Source organism: Otolemur garnettii, unplaced genomic scaffold (assembly GCF_000181295.1).
Source record: "Otolemur garnettii isolate 467f Iridium unplaced genomic scaffold, OtoGar3 scaffold00050, whole genome shotgun sequence".
Lineage (NCBI taxonomy): Eukaryota > Metazoa > Chordata > Mammalia > Primates > Galagidae > Otolemur > Otolemur garnettii.
The window spans coordinates 2089932-2110261 of NW_003852445.1; the positions used below are offsets into that span (position 1 = coordinate 2089932).

General features: G+C 36.5%; 1 protein-coding gene across 1 annotated transcript in view; it reads right to left on the minus strand.

The window, feature by feature from the left end:
• The window catches only part of AQR (aquarius intron-binding spliceosomal factor), a 75312-nt gene that overhangs the window by 27370 nt on the left and 27612 nt on the right, over positions 1-20330 (minus strand). The window contains exons 9-15 of the mRNA XM_023514284.1: positions 18345-18586; positions 14633-14779; positions 13869-13938; positions 10559-10669; positions 7129-7238; positions 3361-3496; positions 801-1010 (exon numbers count right to left, since the gene is read on the minus strand). Of these exons, the coding sequence (XP_023370052.1) occupies positions 801-1010; positions 3361-3496; positions 7129-7238; positions 10559-10669; positions 13869-13938; positions 14633-14779; positions 18345-18586 (1026 nt within the window). The remainder of the gene's footprint in view (positions 1-800; positions 1011-3360; positions 3497-7128; positions 7239-10558; positions 10670-13868; positions 13939-14632; positions 14780-18344; positions 18587-20330) is intronic.

Genomic DNA, 20330 nt, shown 5'->3' on the forward strand with positions numbered 1-20330 from the left:
TATAATCACATCTAAAAGACATAAACACAAAAGAGACAAAGTCCCTGCCCTTTTTACTTAGAGTAATCCTAAACCTTTTTACTAAGCAATCTGAGCCTGAATGTGATTGTTTTCAAGAATGCTGCAGTTTTGTAATAATGTTTGCTTTTAGGCATGCAAAAACTAGGAGACATCCCACGGGGGCCTGGGTTCCAGACATAGTCTCTGTTCCCATCATGTAGCTATGGTTCTCTTATTTAACACTATGGTTCCAAGAACCTAAAAAACTGGTTTGACCATTGCTTCCTATATTCCTATATTCAAACTGTGGCTTAATCCTGAGGGCCTGGTAAACCAGTTCACTTACTTATTAGTTGCCGACGTTGAGTACTGTTGAAAAGAGATACTCTTAGATTAATGGTAGGTAAATAATGATGAGTAAGTAAATAATGCAAAAATTACTGGAGAATTCAGGGATGAGGGTAAACTGGTGGCTAGAGGAGGCAACATATTATCAATCATCCTGGCTAGCATAGCAACCTCATTAGCAATCTCAAATCCCAATTCAAAGAAGCACTGTTGAATTTCCTGGTGGAGGCATTCTGTTCTTAAATACTAACATCTTTACAGCAGAAAAGTCAGAAGAGGGGTCTAATTCATATCTCATACTTACTTCTTGAATTAAAACTATAAATGTTTTCAGTAATTTTACTTAAAAGTGATAATCTTATTTAAGATTTGAAAGGTAAACATTTACTTCACTAAAAAGGACTAAACTAAAAACCATTAAAGGAAAGCTCAAAGAACTTAAGAATCCTTACCTCGAGCTGAGTAAAGATTTTCTTAATATGCCTGAAACAACCTTCAGCAATTTCCATGTCTTCTTCATAAGATCTGCCTTTAAAAATGGGCTGAGGAGCATTTGCAAAGTATTCATGGAAAGGGAAGAAAGTGGAGACTTCCGTAACATCTGCCAACGTACTACCTTTATTCTTCACTTTGCTGATGTACTCTTCCCAACGAGACATTACCTGTAGGAGAAAGGATTTGAGGTTAGCTTTCGCAACTAATCATTATATTTGAAACAGTATAATAAAAAAGAAATCTAGTAAAAATAAGATGGTTAAGTTAAAAAAAAAAAAGGAAAAGAAATGCAATCATTGACCCAACATAACTATTCCTCATTCCAGTCACTGATAGATTATTCTTCTTTGATAAAAGTAACTTTTTGAGTGAAGAAAAATGGTTCCATCTCAGATATTTCAGATTTTTCATGTCTATTCAAGATAGTATATTGCCAATCCTCTTTAACACATTAATCACACACACACACACACACACACATTTTTCCTTGGGCCTGTGGAGTTTTACTATGAAAATAGAATGAACACTTTAAAAACAAAACAGTCCTAAGACATGCATGAATAAAAAAGTAATGTAAAAACTAGTAATGTAAAAAGTACATGAAAACTTGAAAAATTGTCCATAACTCACATGGCAGTTAAGATGTTTTTAAAAGCAAAGCAAAGAAAGCTCTCTGGACAAAAGAAACTTCTCTTTTTGTTCATTATCTCAATTACTCTCCATATATGGAAATTCAGCTTTTGCAGCTTTTTAATCAATTTGGCACCTGTCAGCCCTTCTCCCAGATCTTTGTAATTTTCCAAACTCTCTTAAAACATTTATAAAAAAACTTCTGTTTGAGCATATGTTTGGAAGTGCACCTTCTAACTTCTGTGCTACAGCTCAAATACGTCTTTGTGCATGTGAGCTCTGCCTCTATCTCTACTCAGTTCTGAGGAGGAACTGAGTTCTTACTTAGCTTCAATTTTTATAATGCTCTCAAATATTTTTCTGTTATAATCTTAGTGTTTCTCAAAGTATAGTCCTTGGCAGAATATTGGAGGAACTGGATAAAAACATAGATTCCTATATCCAACCCTACTGCATAGGAATCTCTGAAAATAGGGCTTGGGTATTTGATCTTTTAAAAAACTTTCTAAATGTAATTCTTATATGTTGAAAACTGCTCATTTACATTGTGAACCCTTAAGTTTATTTATTCTTCCCAAACTTAATCATGTAAACCTACACGATTTATAGATTATCTCTTGTACTTTTCAAAGTAGTTTTTTGTAAGATCCAAGTGTGTCAAATTTGCATTTAAACCTTGATCTTATCCAAAGTTCTAAGCAACCCGAATCTAATGTAGACCACATTGTAAGAAGAGGCACGACTTCCCTATTCCACTGGAAACCATGAAACCAAATCATTTTGAATGGACTTGGCTGGTTTGTGTATCCAATTATAATGAGCATGAGTCCACTCATTCATATATATTTAAAAATTTCAATGTGGTAATTTATATCTAAATATATAACTGACATGAGAACAACGTTATACAACAATCTTTATTATCTGCCATCTTCGTCCATTTAAATTATTAATAATCTACCTTACTACATTTATTAAAGGTTATTTTTATTCACTTTCTTTGGCTTTTTATTTCTCACCAGTTTTCATAGTCCCCAAATTAACCCTAACAAAAATTAAAGCACACTTTAAAATTGAAGTCCAAAGAACTTTTTAGGCCAGGGATGGTGGCTCACACCTGTGATTCTAGCACTATGCAAAGCCAAGGTGGTGGATGGCTTGAGCTCAGGATTTCAAGACCAGCCTGAGTAAAAAGATCCTGTCTCTTCTAAAACAAAAGAAAGAAAGAAAGAAAGAAAGAAAAAATAAAAACTAGTTGGGCTACTAGTTTATAATCCCAGCTACTAAGGTGGCTAAGGCAAGAGGATCAACTGAGGCCAAGAGTTTGAGGTTGCTGTGAGCTATGATGATGCCATGGCACTCTACCCAGGGTGACAAGGTGACAGACTAAGACTCTGTCTTTAAAAAAAACAAAACAAAACAAAAAAAGAGGGAGAGAACTTTTAATTTAAAGTCTGACTGTGAAATTAGTTCTAAGACATAATTTATTTCTGGAAATTTGAAAGAATGTTTTCCCTCATTAGCTAAAGTACATGATAAAACTTAATGGTACTTTGTTACCAGTACATGGCTAGAATATTTATTTATATTTCCACAGTAATTTAAAAAAAGAGACTGGAAGCTTTGTCAATAGAAAGAAGAGAAAAAAATTAAAAAGTAGGAACATGGGCCTTTCACTAAATGAGTCATCAAGCTAAGTTATTCAGCAAAGAAAACTGAAGAAATAAAAAATATAAGCACTTAACGTTTATAAATATAGCTTTGGCAATACCATTTATCTGAATCTACTCGACAAAAAAAATCCTTTAAGAAGGATCACAAGAACCCAACCAAGTTTCTAAGTGGGAGTCATAAGAAAGTATGATTTAACAACCCTTAGTACCTTACCTGATACAAGAAGAAATAGCCTGCAGTTTCACAGGTATAGGAGGCGTCTCCTGGAACGCCCAGACTCTTTTGCAATCGTTTGACTTCTTCTAAAAGTTCTATTCTTCGAGCCAGGACATAATTAACTCTTCCATACCTAGAAATTGCAATTAGGCAAAAAGATAAAACTATATAATGAAGAGACTTTAAGAAAATTATCAGGAAAATTCAAGAAAATCATAATAGAAACTATAAATGGCCAAAGAGGGGAGAAAAGAGAAACAGTAGAAACATATTTATATGTTACTAGAAGTTGTAGTTCTTGGGTATTTTACACAGAAGCTATTTGGAGAGTATCCCATGGAGCAGTGCTGATCTACAAGTCTATTACTGGGGTGTGAGGAGGGAAAACCAACTATGGTACTACAGACACCATTTTAATCTAGCTAGCACTCTTTTTTTTTTTTTCATAACAAGACTTTCACAAAAGAAACAGTCCAGTGACTTTTGGTGCTAGCTAATCTCATCACAGACCAAGACTATATAGTTTGTGGACAGGCTAATTTGAATAGTGCTGTTTTACACTATTGGCAACCAAACCTATTAAGTTCATGTATGTGTGCTGAATAGAAAAACTGAAGTGTGTAGAGGTCAGTGTGGAGCCCTGTTCAAAAATACATACTTAGGAAAGAGAATGGTAGAACCAGAATTAGATCCTAAAGTTCAGACACACTCTTTCCACCAAAACAAAGTGCATCCTATAGTCTTTTATACTTAAAACCAGGTTAAAATGGCTTGGCCAGGCACAGTGGCTCACACCGATAGTCCTAGCAATCAGGGAGGCCAAGGCAGGTGGACTGCTTGAGCTAAGGAGTTGGAGACCAGCCTGAGCAAGAGTGAGACCCTGTCTCCACTAAAAATAGAAAAATTAGTCAGGCATTGTGACGGGTGCCCACAGTCCCAACTACTCAGGAAGCTGAAGCATGAGGATCACTTGAACCTAAGAGTTGGTGGTTGCTGTGAGTTATGACGATGTCTGCGCCCTCAACCCCAGGGTGACAGAAAGAGACTTTGTCTGAAAAAAAAAAAAAGATTAAATGGTTTAATCACTGCTGTTGACCATCTTAAAGATTTGTTCCTGTTTCATAGTTCAAGATTCACCTTTGGCGTAGCAAGAAATGATCAAGAGTATAAAAGAAATGTAAGACACAATCTATGTTTTGAAGAATTTTTCAACTTGAACATAAACATTATGCAGGTTAACTGTTTTCTATTTGCTTATCTCTAATTTAAAATTTTATCTACAATGAACACTTTGCTGATGAGAAAGAAATGTTTAGAGACTTTGTAAAAAAATGCCAAAATTCTGTGACATAATGATAAATTTAAAAAGCAATGTGCAATACAACAAAATTCTATGTACTATCTGCTAAGTTAGTATGTCAGACTTTAAAAGTAAGGTTTAGGGTGGCACCTGTGGCTCAATGGTTAGGGCACTGGCCCCATATACGGAGGGTGGCAGGTTAGAACCCGGCCCCCGCCAAACTGCAACAAAAAATAGCTGGGTGTTGTGGTGGGCACCTATAGTCCCAGCTACTCCGGAAGCTGAAGCAAGAAAGTTGCCTAAGCTCAGGAGTTGGAGGTTGCTGTGAGCTATGATGCCACTGCACTCTACTGAGGGAAATAAAGTGAGACTCTGTCTCTAAAATAATAATAATAATAATAAATAATAAAAGGTTTATTAAATATTTTTAAAAAGCAATATATAAAATTACAAATAAAGTCTGAATAAAGAAAAAGACTAACAAAAAGTTGTTTTCCATGGAATTATGGATAATCACTCCCTAAGACTTCAGTAAGTGTTAAAATTTTTTCATTGCAGAGTTTTATATTACTTTTTGTTGTAAAACAATAGTCATTACTTTTCTTTTTAATTGTGACAAAAAGACAGAAATGAAAGAATATGCTTACCAAATGAACAAACACATACAAATAAGACCTAGGACTCAGCTTGTGTATCAGACAACAAAAAGTATTTCCCCCCCCCAGAAATTTGGTGGTATATGTAATCATTTTAAAAATTTTACTTCTAGGTTGGGCATGGTGGCTCAGGGCCATAATCCTAGGTTTTGGGAGGCCAGGCAGGAGAATTGCTTGAGCCCACTAGTTTAAGGACACCAATTTGGGTGACATAGTTAAGACCTCATTTCTACAAAAAAAATTAGGCAAGCATGATGGTGTGCCTATAGCCCTACCTACTTGGAAGACTGAGGCAGGAGCATAATTTGAGCTTAGGAGTTCAAGGCTATAGTGAACTATCATCATGCTACCATATTCCAACCTGGGTAATACAGCAAGAACTCTCTCTTAAAAAAAAAAAAAAGAAATTCTACTATTATAATATTCTTTTAATAGTATAAATTCTACTGTAATATAATTGTAATTATAGCATTAAGTATTCCATTATCACCACTATGTTCACTGAATTATGACGTATTAGATTTCAGAATCTAACCCATTTTTGTTAGATTTTTTCCTTTTATTATTTTTTTTTTTTTTCAGTTTTTGGCTTGGGCTGGGTTTGAACCCGCCACCTCTGGCATATGGGGCCAGCACCCTACTCCACTGAACCACAGGCACCACCCTAATAAATAAGTACTTTTTTTGTGTGTTTTTATTTTAGAGACAGAGTCTCACTTTATTGCCTTTGCTAGAGTGCCGTAGCATCACAGCTCACAGAAACCTCCAACTCCTGGGCTTAGGTGATTCTCTTGCCTCAGCCTCCCAAGTAGCTGGGACTACAGGTGCCCACCACAACACCTGGCTATTTTTTTGTTGCAGTTTGGCCCAGGCCGGGTTTGAACCCACCACCCTCGGTATATGGAACCGGTGCCCTACTCACCGAGCCACAGGTGCCACCCCGTCTTTGTTAGATTTAACATGACAAAATACCCATAAGAAGCACTAATGGATCCAAAATCAAGAATCTAGTACCCCAAATAACTTATGGCATGTTTTGATTTGCCCTTTGCAATATGACGACTTTTTAGGGGTTAAGTGTGAGCTCTGCAATGTAAGAACTCAAAATGGATGCAACATTATAATTTAAAACTTATTTAATATTTGTGATCCAATTTAGTCAAAGATCATGTTTAATAGTCAAAGACTATATTAAATATGCCTAGCTACTACTTATGTTCATTACCTAAAATTTGATTTTTAATTGGATTTAAAAAAAAAACTAAAATACTAATGATGAAAAAATTTAACTCATAAAATTTTAGTCAACTTACAATATATAATATGAAACATAAAGCCCAGATGAATTGGCAATAAGTATCAGTAATTATACTTACAATCCCAAAGCTTATACTATCATTATTAATTTACACTTCTCTAAATAAACTGACCCCTTAGTTGGTAACTAAACACATGTAAATTAAATGTCTGAATGAAATGTGAAAAAAGAATCTTTAAAGTTGTATAGTTCTGAACTGCCAAGATGAAAAATTACCTCAATAACCAGAAACCAAATGGCCGTCTACAATTTCATAAAGATGAATCAGATAATTCTCTTCATTAAATTAACTGAATACTTGAGGAAAAAATAGCATAACCACACAAAATTTTAGGTCAATATATAATCTAGCTAGGTTACACTAGAACCTTTCAGAATCGAGTTTGGTTATTCACTGCACTCTTCTCCTGGCGTTTCTTTAATAAAGAGAAGGAAGAAAAAGTCAAAAATTCTTTTGCACATTGTGCCATAACTCACTCCCATCTGCTCACCTGCTGAAATCTTTCTCTGTCTCCAGCTCCTCTTCTCCATGACCAAGACGCAAAAGGTGGCGTTCATCAATATCTAAAGCCATAATTTTCTCAAACAACTGATTCAGGGCCTGAAGAATAAAGCAAAAAGGAGGATGGTAAGTTTCAAGGAATCAGGAGGCAGGCACCTTTAAACGTAACAAAAACTGACATTTGGCAGTGCTCGTAGCTCATTCAGTAAGGTGCCGGCCACATACACCAAGGCTGGCAGGTTCTAAACTGGCCCATGCCAGCTAAAACGACAATGACAACTGCAACTGCAACAACAACAACAAAAATAGCCAGGTGTTGTGGTGGGTGCCTGTAGTCCCAGCTACTTGGGAGGCTGAGGCAAGAAGATTGCGTAAGCCCAAGAGTTTGAGGTTGCTGTGAGCTGTCACACCACGGCACTCTACTCAGGGCAACAGCTTGAGACTCTGTCTCAAAACAAACAAGAAAATATCCCCTGACATTTAGAAGGACAGAAAAGAATGAGCATTGTCTGATTAAGAATCAAAATTGAAACACAAAAGGAAATAGATCTTACATTAGACCATTTATAATTTTGAAAAAAAAAAAAAGGTTGTTGTTGATTTCTGATATTGCCATCTATGTAAATTTGGCGAAATGAATAAATTATAAACCATAAAACCACCTAACCATTAAATCTCTGCTTTTAATTAATGAAAAGAGAAGGGTAATGGCTCAGATGCCATTTCCCCCAAGATGTAATAATTTCTAAAATAATCAGCAACCATACTGAGTTTCCTTTCATTTAATAGCATTTCTATGGGTTGCAGAGAACTAAAAAAGTTTTTGCAGTTGAAAAAGGACAGTAACAAGGTGGTGACTGTGTAGGTGAATGACATTAAGAGGACCAGAGGGTGGAAAGATAAAAGTGCGTTATTCAAATCTTAGACTAAAAAGTCTAAGATTTTTAAGCACTCATTTATCACAAAATACTCTGATGAAAGCAATTTAGAACTCATTCTCTGCTACCTATGAAATGTTCAAATTTAGGCTTCCCTTAAATCCTCATAAACATTATCTGAACCTCTATAATTACAAAGTTTTACAGAAAGGCAGGAGTTTTGGAGTATGGAAAGGTACAATAATAAAGATATCATTTAAAAATCAACCTCCATTCCAACATCTCTATTTATCACTAGTCCAACCCTACTTGCCGAGTCAACATCCAATCTCATAAATACCCAGGTTATCTAATGTAAATACAGATATCCACTCAATCAAAATTCTAGCAATTAGAACTTAGAAACTGAAGAGATTTAACATAACATTTCTGAGAAATTACCTACTCTGTCCAAACTCTTTTTTGATACTTAACCATCCAAAACTCAGGACCCAACAAATCAGATTACACGACATTACTCATTATCCAAACTCAACAATCACATGGATTTAGCGAATAAAAAATACCCTCACATTACAGTCTCAGCAAAAACTACAAAATTTCATTATGAATTAGAATGATGTTGGAGAACTACTTGAATCAGACATGCAAATGATGATCTGGCAAACAAAACAGTTAATAACTGAAGAAAAAATTCAATAATTTGATGGGCATCAAGGAGGATGATTTGAATTTCACAGGATTGAGAAAGACCTTTAACAAGTAATGAATTATTTGTCTAGTTGTACACATCACTCTCCTCTATGATTGTGCTATACAGGTCAATTACACTGTAGAAGAATCTATAGAAAGCCACATAAAGGTATGACAAAACTTAGTAAAAGCTATTGCTAAAACAACAATTATTCTTTGTTCACACTAAAAATTTACAAGTATGTATAATTATTACAGACTAAATTCTATTATATAGAAGAAACTTCTTTTCATAATTTTGTTTTATCAAGATAAAGTCCAAAGTGACACCCTACCCTGAACAACTCCCCCCGCCCAACAACATGCCACTATTATTTATAAACTTCAAAAATATTATAAAAATATGACAGGTCAATGAACTACACAGTATTACTTAAAAAAAAAACAAAACCATAAATTTAAAGTTGACAAACACCAGAATAACTGACGTTTAGCATTCCAAAAACTCGACACTTCTAGATCAACTCTTCTGAAGACTGGGCAACTGATGTCACCATTATTAAATAGATTCTGAGAAAGTGAGTACTTTCAGAGGTTATGCAGGGTGCTCTAAAAATCTTATCATAGGAAAACAGAAATCTTGGAATGTATTCTCCATGAGTGGGGAAAAGATTTCGTGTGTGTGTAGAAAAAGGTGGCCACCACATACAGAATGTTTTATAAAATTTTATAATGAATATTTTGTAAATAAAGATACATTTAGCAACAATATGCATTTTCCCTACAAGTTTGGGGACACCCTGCAAGTTTCATAATGTGTTTCAGGATGTGCTGAGAACTGCCTATCACACTTTGCAGCAGGGCTAATACACATGCCTTGTTCTTCCTCATTTCTGAAGGCTTCTAATGCAGTACACATAGTCTTTCCATAAACACAGATATTTACATGTACATTTCACAACATTTGAAATTCAATTCAATATTAATACACTTCAGTCTTTCAGGAATATTCATCCTACTAAATGAAGGAAAATGTTACCGGTAAGGGTTAATACTTTCTTTCAATCTCAAAGTGAAAGTTCTAGCTCAGCATGGAGGAAGGTTAAAAAATAAAGGAAAAACTGACAATTTAACTTAATCCAAATATCTGACCACATACCCAAATATTACTAGCTTTTCCATATTTTGACCCTCTCTAATAGGAATAAAGGTGCTTTTATATGTCCCTTAGTGTAGTCTGGTCATTGGTGGTGATAATCTAAGAATAACTCAATAGCAAATACTATTCAGATGCTCTTTGACTTATGATGGCGTTACATTATGATAAACTCATCATAAATGGAAAATATGATACACTGAAAATGTATTTAATACATCTACCTTACTGAACATCATGGCTTAGCCTAGCTCACCTTCAATGTGCTTAGAACACTTATATTAGCCTACAGTTGGGTAAAACCATCTAATACCGTGCCTATTTTATAATAAAATGTAGACTATCTCATATAATTTATTGAATATTGTACCAAAACTATAAAACAGAATGGTTATATGGGTAAACAAAGTATGGTTTCTACTAAATACTTTCATATGATCATAAAGTCAAAATATCATAAATCAAAATATTTTAAATTGAGCCATTACAAGTTGGAGACCATCTGTACTAATTAGTCTTTCCTAATATTCTGTGGTACCTGCGATCAGGTTTTCATACAAGAAGAAATCATCTACAACACTGTGCTTTCATGCATCCTTCTCCTTTCTTTACTGCTGCTCCCCTCACCCTCAACATGCACCTTCACGTGTGCATGCATGTACACACACACACCCACACACAGAGTCATTTACCTGATTGGAATGAGTAACTATTAGAGTTCTCTGCTCTGGAAAGTTGTGGTAGATGTTGGATATGATTTGGACTGCCACATCAGTTTTTCCCGTGCCAGGTGGACCCACAACCTTAAAAGAAAATGAATGTATAACAAATTACTAAGTTATCATACTATTAAAAAGTAGAAAGTCTAAGGATAAAAAATAACAAATAAAAAAATTTACTGGATGGATTCAACAACAGAATGGACAGTGGCTGGCTTCCTCTTCTCAGAGGAAGAGCCAGTGAACTTGAAGAAAGATCAGTAGAAATTTCGCAAACTTAATAACAGAAAAAAAAAATAAAAATAAATGAATAAACAGAGACTCATGAGTTTATGGGACAACACCAAATGGTCTAATATTCATGTCACTGAATTTCAAGGAGTGAAAAAAGAGTACAGGATGGATAAAAATATTTGAAAACTAATGGCTGAAATTTTTTGCAATATAGCAAAAGACATAAAGCTACAGATTTGAACAGAGTGCTAAACAGAATAACTACAAAAAAACAAATCCAAGCCCAGATTTACCATAATTAAATGGCTGGAAACTAAAAAAAAAAAAAAAATCTTAATGGGGAGGCACCTGTGGCTCAGAGTAGGGCGCCAGCCCCATATACCGGAGGTTGCAGGTTCAAACCCAGCCCTGGACAAATAGAAAAAAAAAAAAAAAAGTCTTAATGGTAATCAGAGAAAAAGAATAGATTACATATAGAAAGGATGTTTAATCTGACTGTGGTTTTCTTATCACAAAATATTGAAGTCAGAAGGAAGTGGAAAAACATCTTAAAAGTACTGAAAGGAAATAAAAAAACCTTCTCTCAATCTAGAATTTTATGTACAGGGAAAATATCTTTCATGAATAAAGGTGAATTAGAGATATTTTCACATAAGGGAAAACAAAGATAACTCACTGCTAGCAGACCTGTTCTAAAAAGTGATTAAAAAAAAAAAATTCTTCAGACAGAAAGGAAATGGTACCAGAGGAAACCGAGTGTTTAGAATGAAGGATAAATGGTAATGAAGGATAATGGAAGGATAAATGTAATATACTGCCTGATGGTATCTTCAATGTACTTAGATATGTAAGAGAACTATGACATAAAAGCAGAAGGTAAAGGGACCTGCACGGCAGTTAAGTACCCTCCATTCAATCTGAAGTGACAAAATACTGAGTCTCAGTAGGCTATGAAAAGTTTAGTATGTTGCAACTCCCTAGAGCAGTAACTAAGAGAACAAAACATTAAGAGCTATTTAAATAACCGAAGAGAAGGCAGTAAGGGCAAACTGAAGAATACGAAATAAAGGGAACAAACAGAAAGGAAATAAAAAGTGGTAGGCCTGTATCCAAACATATCAATATTTGCATTAAATACATATATACATGGTCTGAACGCACAAATTGAAAAACAGACCATCGGCAGTGCCTGTGGCTCAGCGAGTAGGGTGCTAGCCCCATATACCGAGGGTGGCGGGTTCGAACCCTACCTCAGCCAAACGCCAACAACCAAAAAAAAAAAAAAATCCAGCTGTTGTGGTGGGCACCAGTACTCCCAGCTGCTCGGGAGGCTGAGGCAAGAGGCAAGAGAATTGCCTAAGCCCAAGAGCTGGAGGTTACTCTGAGCTGTGACGACAGGGCATTCTACCAAGGGCAAAAAAGTGAGACTCTATCTTAAAAAAAAAAGAAGAAAAACAGACTGTCAGAATGGATTAAAAAAAAATATGTTCCAAATATATGCAGTTTATAAGAAACTCACTTAAACATAATGATAGGTAGAAATAAAATAATGGATAAAGAAATACTCAAACACTAATCAAAATAAAGCCACAGTGGCTACATTAATATCAGACAATGGAGACTTCAGAGCAAAAAAAATCGCCAGCACTGGAGGGACATTACATCATAATAATGAATCACTTCACCAAGACAACAACCCTGAAGGTGTAAGCATCCATGCACAAAGCTTCAAGATATATTTTAAATGGAAATACAGTTCAGGGGTTAACATTTGACTGACTGCAAAAACCGACAGGAAAAACAAACAAATTCATAATTACAGTTGAAGACTTCAGTATTCTTCTTTCAATAATCACCAGAAATAACAGACAGAAATTCAGCAATAATAGAGAAGAAATGAGTAACAGAATCAACCTAATGGTTCTCATTGATATTTATAGGACATATCACCCAAATACAACAGAATACATTCTTTTCAGTGCACATGAAATATTCTCCAGGATAGAACAGATCCTGAGCCATAAAACAAATCTCAACATATTAAAAAAGCAAAAACCAAAAAATTGATATCATACTAAGCATGTTCTCTGACCATAATGGACTTAAACCAGCAATCAGTAACTGGAAGATAAGAGGAAAATCTCCAATTACTTAGAGGTTAAACACTTTTAAATCAGTTGTCTGCAGACTTTCTCTGTAAAGAGCCAGAGAGTAAACATTTTAGGCTTGGCCATAAAATCTCTATTACGAATACTTATCTCTGCTGTTGGCAGCACAAAATTAGCCACAGGCAATACAAAAACAAGCAATGGATTTGCTATTTACCCTAATTTGATCATTACAAAATGGACACAGGTATCAAAATAACACACTGTACTCCATAATTATGTACAATGTTATCTGTTCATTAAAAATAAAACAAAGCTTTTAAAATTAAAAAAAAAGACCAAGTTCTAATAAAACTTTATTTATGGCAGGTGGTGCCTGTGGCTCAAAAGGGTAGGGTGCCAGCCCCATATGCCAGAGGTGGTGGGTTCAAGCCCAGCCCCGGCCAAAAAAAAAAAAATTTACTTATGGACTTGGTGCCTGTAGCCAAGGGCTACAGGGCTCTGACTACATACACTGGGGCTGGCAGGTTTGAACCCAGCCCAGACCTGCCAAACAAAACTACAACAACAACAACAACACCACCACCACAAATAGCTGGGTGTTGTGGCAGGCGCGGGTAGTCCCAACTACTTGGGAGGCTGAGGCAAGAGAATTGCTTAAAAGCCCAAGAGTTTGAGGTTGCTGTGAGCTGTGATGCCACTTCACTCTACCAAGGGTGACATAGTGAGACTGTCTCAAAAAAAAAAAAAAAAAAACTTTATTGATGAACATTAAAATGAACTGCAAGATCTCCACACACATTAAGATGCTATAATACAATTACTTACAAATACTTAAATTCAGCTAGGTTTTTGCGCTCTAAATAGAATACACTCTAAAATCTGTTGCTTAATTCTAGTCTTAATCCCTGTAAGAACATGTGTAACAATAATTCTCTTACCATAGTCAGCCCAGGCTGCATTCCAGCACGGATAGCCTCTATCTGTGTATGAGTGAACTGAATTGTATTACTACAAATAAAAGGGTAAATAAAAAGTTGGTTAAAAAGAGAGATAAATGAGATTTAGTACAAATTTCAGCAACATTGACCAGAGGTCCAAACGTCAGCCCTGTATCCAGCCTTGTTCTCTGAATCTCTTTTCAATGACTTCCTTCTCCTTTTCTCCCTAACACAACTAAAACCAAAAAATCTTATGGAAAGATTACAGTTATTTTTCAATACACTTAGCCTGTCCCAGACCTCAGTAGGTGTGCCAGAGGTCTAGCTTCCAAGCTAGCACCAAATACAAGACAACTTTATTAGTTACAGCACACACACGTGAGGGCTACTGCTGTGCATAACGTGTACTCATGAATTAAGACTATGCTTAGACTAAGGTAGTACTCAAAACTTTACTTTTGGGCGGGACCTGTGGCTCAAATGAGTAGGGTGCTGGCCCCATATGCCGGAGGTGGCGGGTTCAAACCCAGCCCCAGCCAAAAACTGCAAAAACACACCAAAAAAACCTTTATTTCTCATAGCACCCCAAAAGGCTTCTTTTTGAAACATTATGACTATAGAGTGGCCTAAAATGTGACAGAAGGGAAGAAGGACCAGAAACAGAAGTTTCTTCAGATTTTAAAAGAATCTAAAAATCTAAAAACATCACTAACCGATTTGGAATGGCTACCATTATCAGAAGAAGAAATAGGTAGTGAAATTACCGTTTGGGTTGATTATAAGGATAAGGACCCCTATTAGGAATAACATGAGGTTCCACAATTAGAGTTTTTGCCTCGTCTGTGTCTTCGTCTTCTCCGTCTGCATCCTTTCTTTTCTTCCCTTTTCCACTTCTGACTGGAAAAGTTATTCTACAAGAACAAAACTTTTGTTAATTATTACATAAGGATTTACTGAGCAACTATCTTGTATATGATACTCAATGCAGGATAAGCAGATGAGTAAGAAATATTTCTGGCCTAAAAGGAACTCCCTATCTGCACACAAATCCTGAAAAAAGCACATTTATAAGCACTAAAATGGGTATTAAGAGTGTTCAGATTGGAAAAAGACATTCAATCAAGAAAGAATTTAAAGAAACATTAAATACTCATGTCATATGCATGGTAAAGTGCTGTACTCAAGCACTGTAAGGTTCTTCCTTTAGTCAGAAATCACTTGATGAGACAGGTGGTATCGAAAATGAGTCCTGAAGAAGTCAGAAATTCAAAGATGAGATTACTGAAGAAGAGCAACAGCAGAGGCCACGTACAAGCAGCTGGAGTGCAGGACACAACAGACATTTGTTACGACACCTCTGGATTATGAAGCTTTTAAGGCAGAGGTTCTTCATCTGCATTTAGGAGGTGACTCCCCACAGATACCTGAGGTAAGTCAATGACCTCCCTAAAACTACACTCAAAAAATCAATTCTCTACGTGTACTTTTTCCAGTCTTTCTTTACATTGTAAAAGGATAGATAATACCAAAAATGCTATGCATCAAAGAGGTTAAGAAGTAAGCAACAGGAGCAGCCAGCTTTTTACATAGGAAGTAAGTGGCTCTAGCAGTAAGGTATGTAAAGGATTTGGGGCAGGAAAGGCACTGTCATAATGAGGACACGGCACATGAAAAACTACATGTAAGGCAAAATCTATGGGATGTGGCAGGATTTCTGGGAGTAAAAACATTCAAAAGTAATACTGAGATTTCAGCATTAGAAAAATAATTAGAAAAATAATTTTTGCCATTAATAGGCTTAGGAAAGGCCAGGTCTGGTGGCCTGTAATCCTAGCACTCTGGGAAGCTGAAATAGGTGGATTGCCTGAGCTCACGAGTTCGAGACCAGCCTGAGCCAGAGTGAGACTCCATCTCTAAAAAATAGCCGGGCACTGTGGCAGGCACCTTAGTCCCAGCTACTTGGGAGGGTGAGGCAAGATAATTATTTGAGCCTAGGAGTTGGAGGTTGCTGTGAGCTATAATGCCATGGTACTCTACTGAGGGTGACAAAGTAAAATTCTATCTAAAAAAAAAAAAAAGAGTATGCATTTTTAATATATAGAATTATATTTCTATTTCATAGACAATTAAAAACTGTGTTCTAATTTCCAGCAAAGAGAGTAATCCCTAGGCCACCATACATAGGTACACTTGGTGCTTTACCTCTAATCCACGTGAAAAAATTCAGTGAATAGCGATCAATTGCCTCATCTACTTCATTCTATTTCCACTTAAATTTTAAAAGCAGAGTTCACTTAACAAAAATATAACTATACTGTGAATATCTAAAATTTGTGGAAGCAAGCAAGGTTGAAGGAAAAAAGGAATTTGTCATAAAAGTAAAAGAAAATTCAAAATCACATTGCTGTGCTTTAAGCATGTGCTATTAAGCCATGTCTAATCATGCACAAATGCAAAGATATTTCTTCAGTCAAGTGCTATAAATACATCTATATAGTTCTCTTCAGGTAAGAAGCATTTACTGATCCCTTATAAGGTATGAAGCTACTTTTATTGTAGTCTTGGAAGGCTTCTACACCAAGAATTAGAAATCTAGCTGGGTATTGTAGCAGGTGTCTGTAGTCCCAGCTATCTGGGGGCTGAGGCAAGAGGAGGACCCCTTAAGCCCAAGAGTTTGAAGTTGCTGTGAGCTGTGATGCCACAACACCCTACTGAGGGTGACAAAGTGAGATTCTATCTCAAAAAAAGAATTAGAAATAGATTCAAAAATAACAAACTCATCCCAGTGATTATATATGGAAAAGGTAGGAGTGCTGAAACACAATGCAGATACACTGTACTTTGCCATGTATAACATGATCTTTTGGGGCCAAACTTTTGAGGGAAAAATAAAGATGTGCATATACATGGATAGTACTGATTCCATAGCTATATGTTTTTTAATTCTTTTACTTATGTTTATGGAATTAAAAGTGTAACTCTAGAAAGCAACAATAAACATATGCAAAATAGTACCCTGAAATACAGTAATCAGTTTTGTTGAACCTATTTTGCAATGAAAGCCCACCTTACACAAAGTGCAAAAGCAATCCCAATGCACTTGAAAACCCAACTTGCTATACCTGCTGGGGTAACCAGCAGTTGCAGCCTCTGGATATGTCAGTAAACAAGTCCTTAAAGGCCCTAAGGAAGAAGGAATGGATGGAGCGGATGCAGTCAGCTGGTAATGACTTAACACCTACAAGCAGAATCAAGAAAGCATCCACAGACCAGGTCTGTGATTGGATCTTAAGAATGTGGAGTGGTGTCAAGAAGGAAGTGGTTGTGGAATTGTTTAAAAAATGCAGCATGAGGTCAGGCACCTATAATCCTAACACTCTGGGAAGCCAAAATGGGTAGAACTCCTGAGCTCAGGAGTTTGAGACCAGCCTGAACAAAAGGGAGATCCCATCTCTACTGAATACAGAAAAAATAGCTGGGAATCATGGCAGGCGCCTGTAGTCCCAGCTACTGGGGAGGCTGAGGCAAGAGAATGGCTTAAACCCAGGAGTTTGAGATTGCTGTGAGCTGTGACGCCATGGCACTCTACCAAAGGCACAGAGTTAGACTGCCTAAAAAAAAAAAAAAAAAAACAATGCTATGGATGGAACTGAAGACAATGAAATTTATACTGGATATGAAAAGTGACTCTTCAGAAGACACTGGTAATGAAGAAACTGAAGATGATACTTCTGATATTGACAGTAATGAAGGGTCCTTGGCCTTCTATGATTTACAAATAACCATAAATTTGTTATCAGCACATAATGTATCTCTTACTTGTTCTTGTTTTCTAATTATTTAACACATAAAATTTCTTGTACCATGTTAAAAAACAAATGCTAAAATTCCTTTATAATACAAAAAACAAGTACCTAAATATAAACAATTAAAAATTTGAATTAAGAAATAAACATGAGGGCAGCACCTGTGGCTCAGTGAGTAGGGTACCGGCCCCATATACCCAGGGTGGCACATTCAAACCCAGCCCCAGCCAAACTGCAACAAAAAAATAGCCAGGTGTTGTGGTGGGCGCCTGTAGTCCCAGCTGCTTGGGAGGCTGAGGCAGGAGAATCACCTAAGCCCAAGAGCTGGAGGTTGCTGTGAGCTGTGATGCCAGAGCACTCTACCACTGGCAAGAAAGTGAGACTCTGTCTCTAAAAAAATAAATAAATAAATAAATAAAATAAACATGAAAGATTTTTTTAATCATCAAAATTTGGGCCAAAAACATGGGTGCACATTATACACAGCAAATGCTCAGTATGCTGAGCTCAGTTATACACAGCAAATGCTGTGTATACACAGCAAATTATACACAGCAAATGCTCAGTATACACAGTAATGCTCAAAACTCACGTTAGTTAATGGTCCCAGTGGCCTAACTCTGATGGACTACAGAATGCTCAAAAAGCATGTACTCAGTTCCTATTTTACCTGAAAGGGGGTATCTGTAGAGCTGGGTCATCCACAGTCACTTTAACATTATGACCAGGAAAGCTGGCTTTTAAATGTTCAATAGAGAGAAATGTATCGTTGAAATCAAGGGTGGCAATCTGATTGGGCATTTTCGAATAATGTGCACTACTAGGGTCCCCATAACCCAAAATGATATCATGAAGCCAGTCAGGTACCACACAGTCAGTATTCATCAGGTTCCGAATAGTCTCCAGCACAGCCTGTCAGTAAAAAAGACAGAAAAGGGCTGTGTCAATAAGACATCTCAAACATTTGCACTTCACTGGAATGCAAAGCTGGCTGCACTAATCCAGAATTCCTGAGTGTTTCTGGGCAAGAAGCTATTTTCTGCTGACAGGTGCTTGGCTAGACTGAATCAACAGCTATATTTTCAGCTGATACATACACTGAGTTTAACAAAAGACCAAACTTTGCAAGAACAGTTTATCCTTTTAAGAGTTCATTTAGACAGAATGACATAAATGAGCTTACCACCTGACTCCTGTAGAGTAGGATGAAAATCAGACTCTCATCAACGCAGGAAAACATTATAGAACAAACCCTTAAAGAAAGTGCTTTCTCGTAGAAATCCCTGGAGTTTTTCCCTCTTTATATTCCATAGTCTTCACACACAACCAGAGCACATTATTGTGTACCTCAACTATGAAACGTATCATGTTTTAAACGTAATAAAGTTGCTATCATGAGAAAAAAAGTGAACAAAATGACAAAAATAAAGGAAATGTCAAATAAAATTTCAGAATGAAAGAATGAGGACTACAATAAAAGGTCCTTATAGTTGTCAACATATAAACACTATCAAAAGTGATTACCAAAAGCCAAGGCAATTCTTCACTTTTTTATCATAAAATTAACAGAATAATTCACGTTAATCACATTACCTTGTTTTACATTTCTGTACTTATCATTACCTGAAATTCTCTTATTTGGGTACTCGGTTACTTATTTACCATTTGTCCCCACTAAAATATAATTTCCCTAAGAGAAGGGTTCTAGAATAGTGTAAGTAAGGAATATGCGAATGGATGAATAAATTGATGAGCACGCTCATATAACGACGACGGATAAGATGAGGGCTCCACCCTTTAAAGAAATCATAATTCTACTGGTAGGAAGATAAAATAAGTCCTCAAATGATAAACAAAGCCGTAGAATGTTGCAGTTAAGAACATTACAAGATACAATGAGAAGACCGTTCTCAGTGGATGAGAGAAATGGATGCAGGGGAGACCTGTTACTATACAAGGTTTCATGGAGGAAAGTGACATTTTAATTTAGCTCGAGTGAAGAAGCTTTGATTTGTTTCATCATGAATGGAAAGTCACTGAAATGTTTTCAGAAGCAGAATAAAATGATGAGTGTTACACAGTAGGAGGATATGCCTGAAAAAACAGCGACTATGAGGAGACTAAGGGTACAGAAAGAGGAGACAACTGTAACTGTCCAGGCAAAAACCAGAAGTATCCAGACTAGGACAAGCTATACAAACCAGACAAGAGAGAAGGAAATAGAAGAGGGCTGCTGCCGAGGAACATAGTGAAACACTGAAGATACCAAAAGAGCATGCTTCCTTTCCCAGACACAGGCAGGCCAATCATTCCCTCTCTTTCCTGGATCAGAACCTGAATGTCTCCTGTGAGACACTTTACCTGCATCTTTATGGCTTTTAGTAGATTCATTGTAGCCATTTATTTATATTTCTAATTCCTCTCATTTGTAGTCTAAGCTCCCTACAGGTATAAGCTGTGACTGATTTATCTTTATAAGCTCTGTCTTAGCAAAATATCAGTCACATGGCTCGGCGCCTGTGGCTCAAGCGGCTAAGGCGCCAGCCACGTACACCCAAGGTGGCGGGTTTGAATCCCCAGCCCGGGCCCGCCAAACAACAATGATGGCTGCAACCAAAAAATAGCCAGGCGTTGTGGCGGGCGCCTGTGGTCCCAG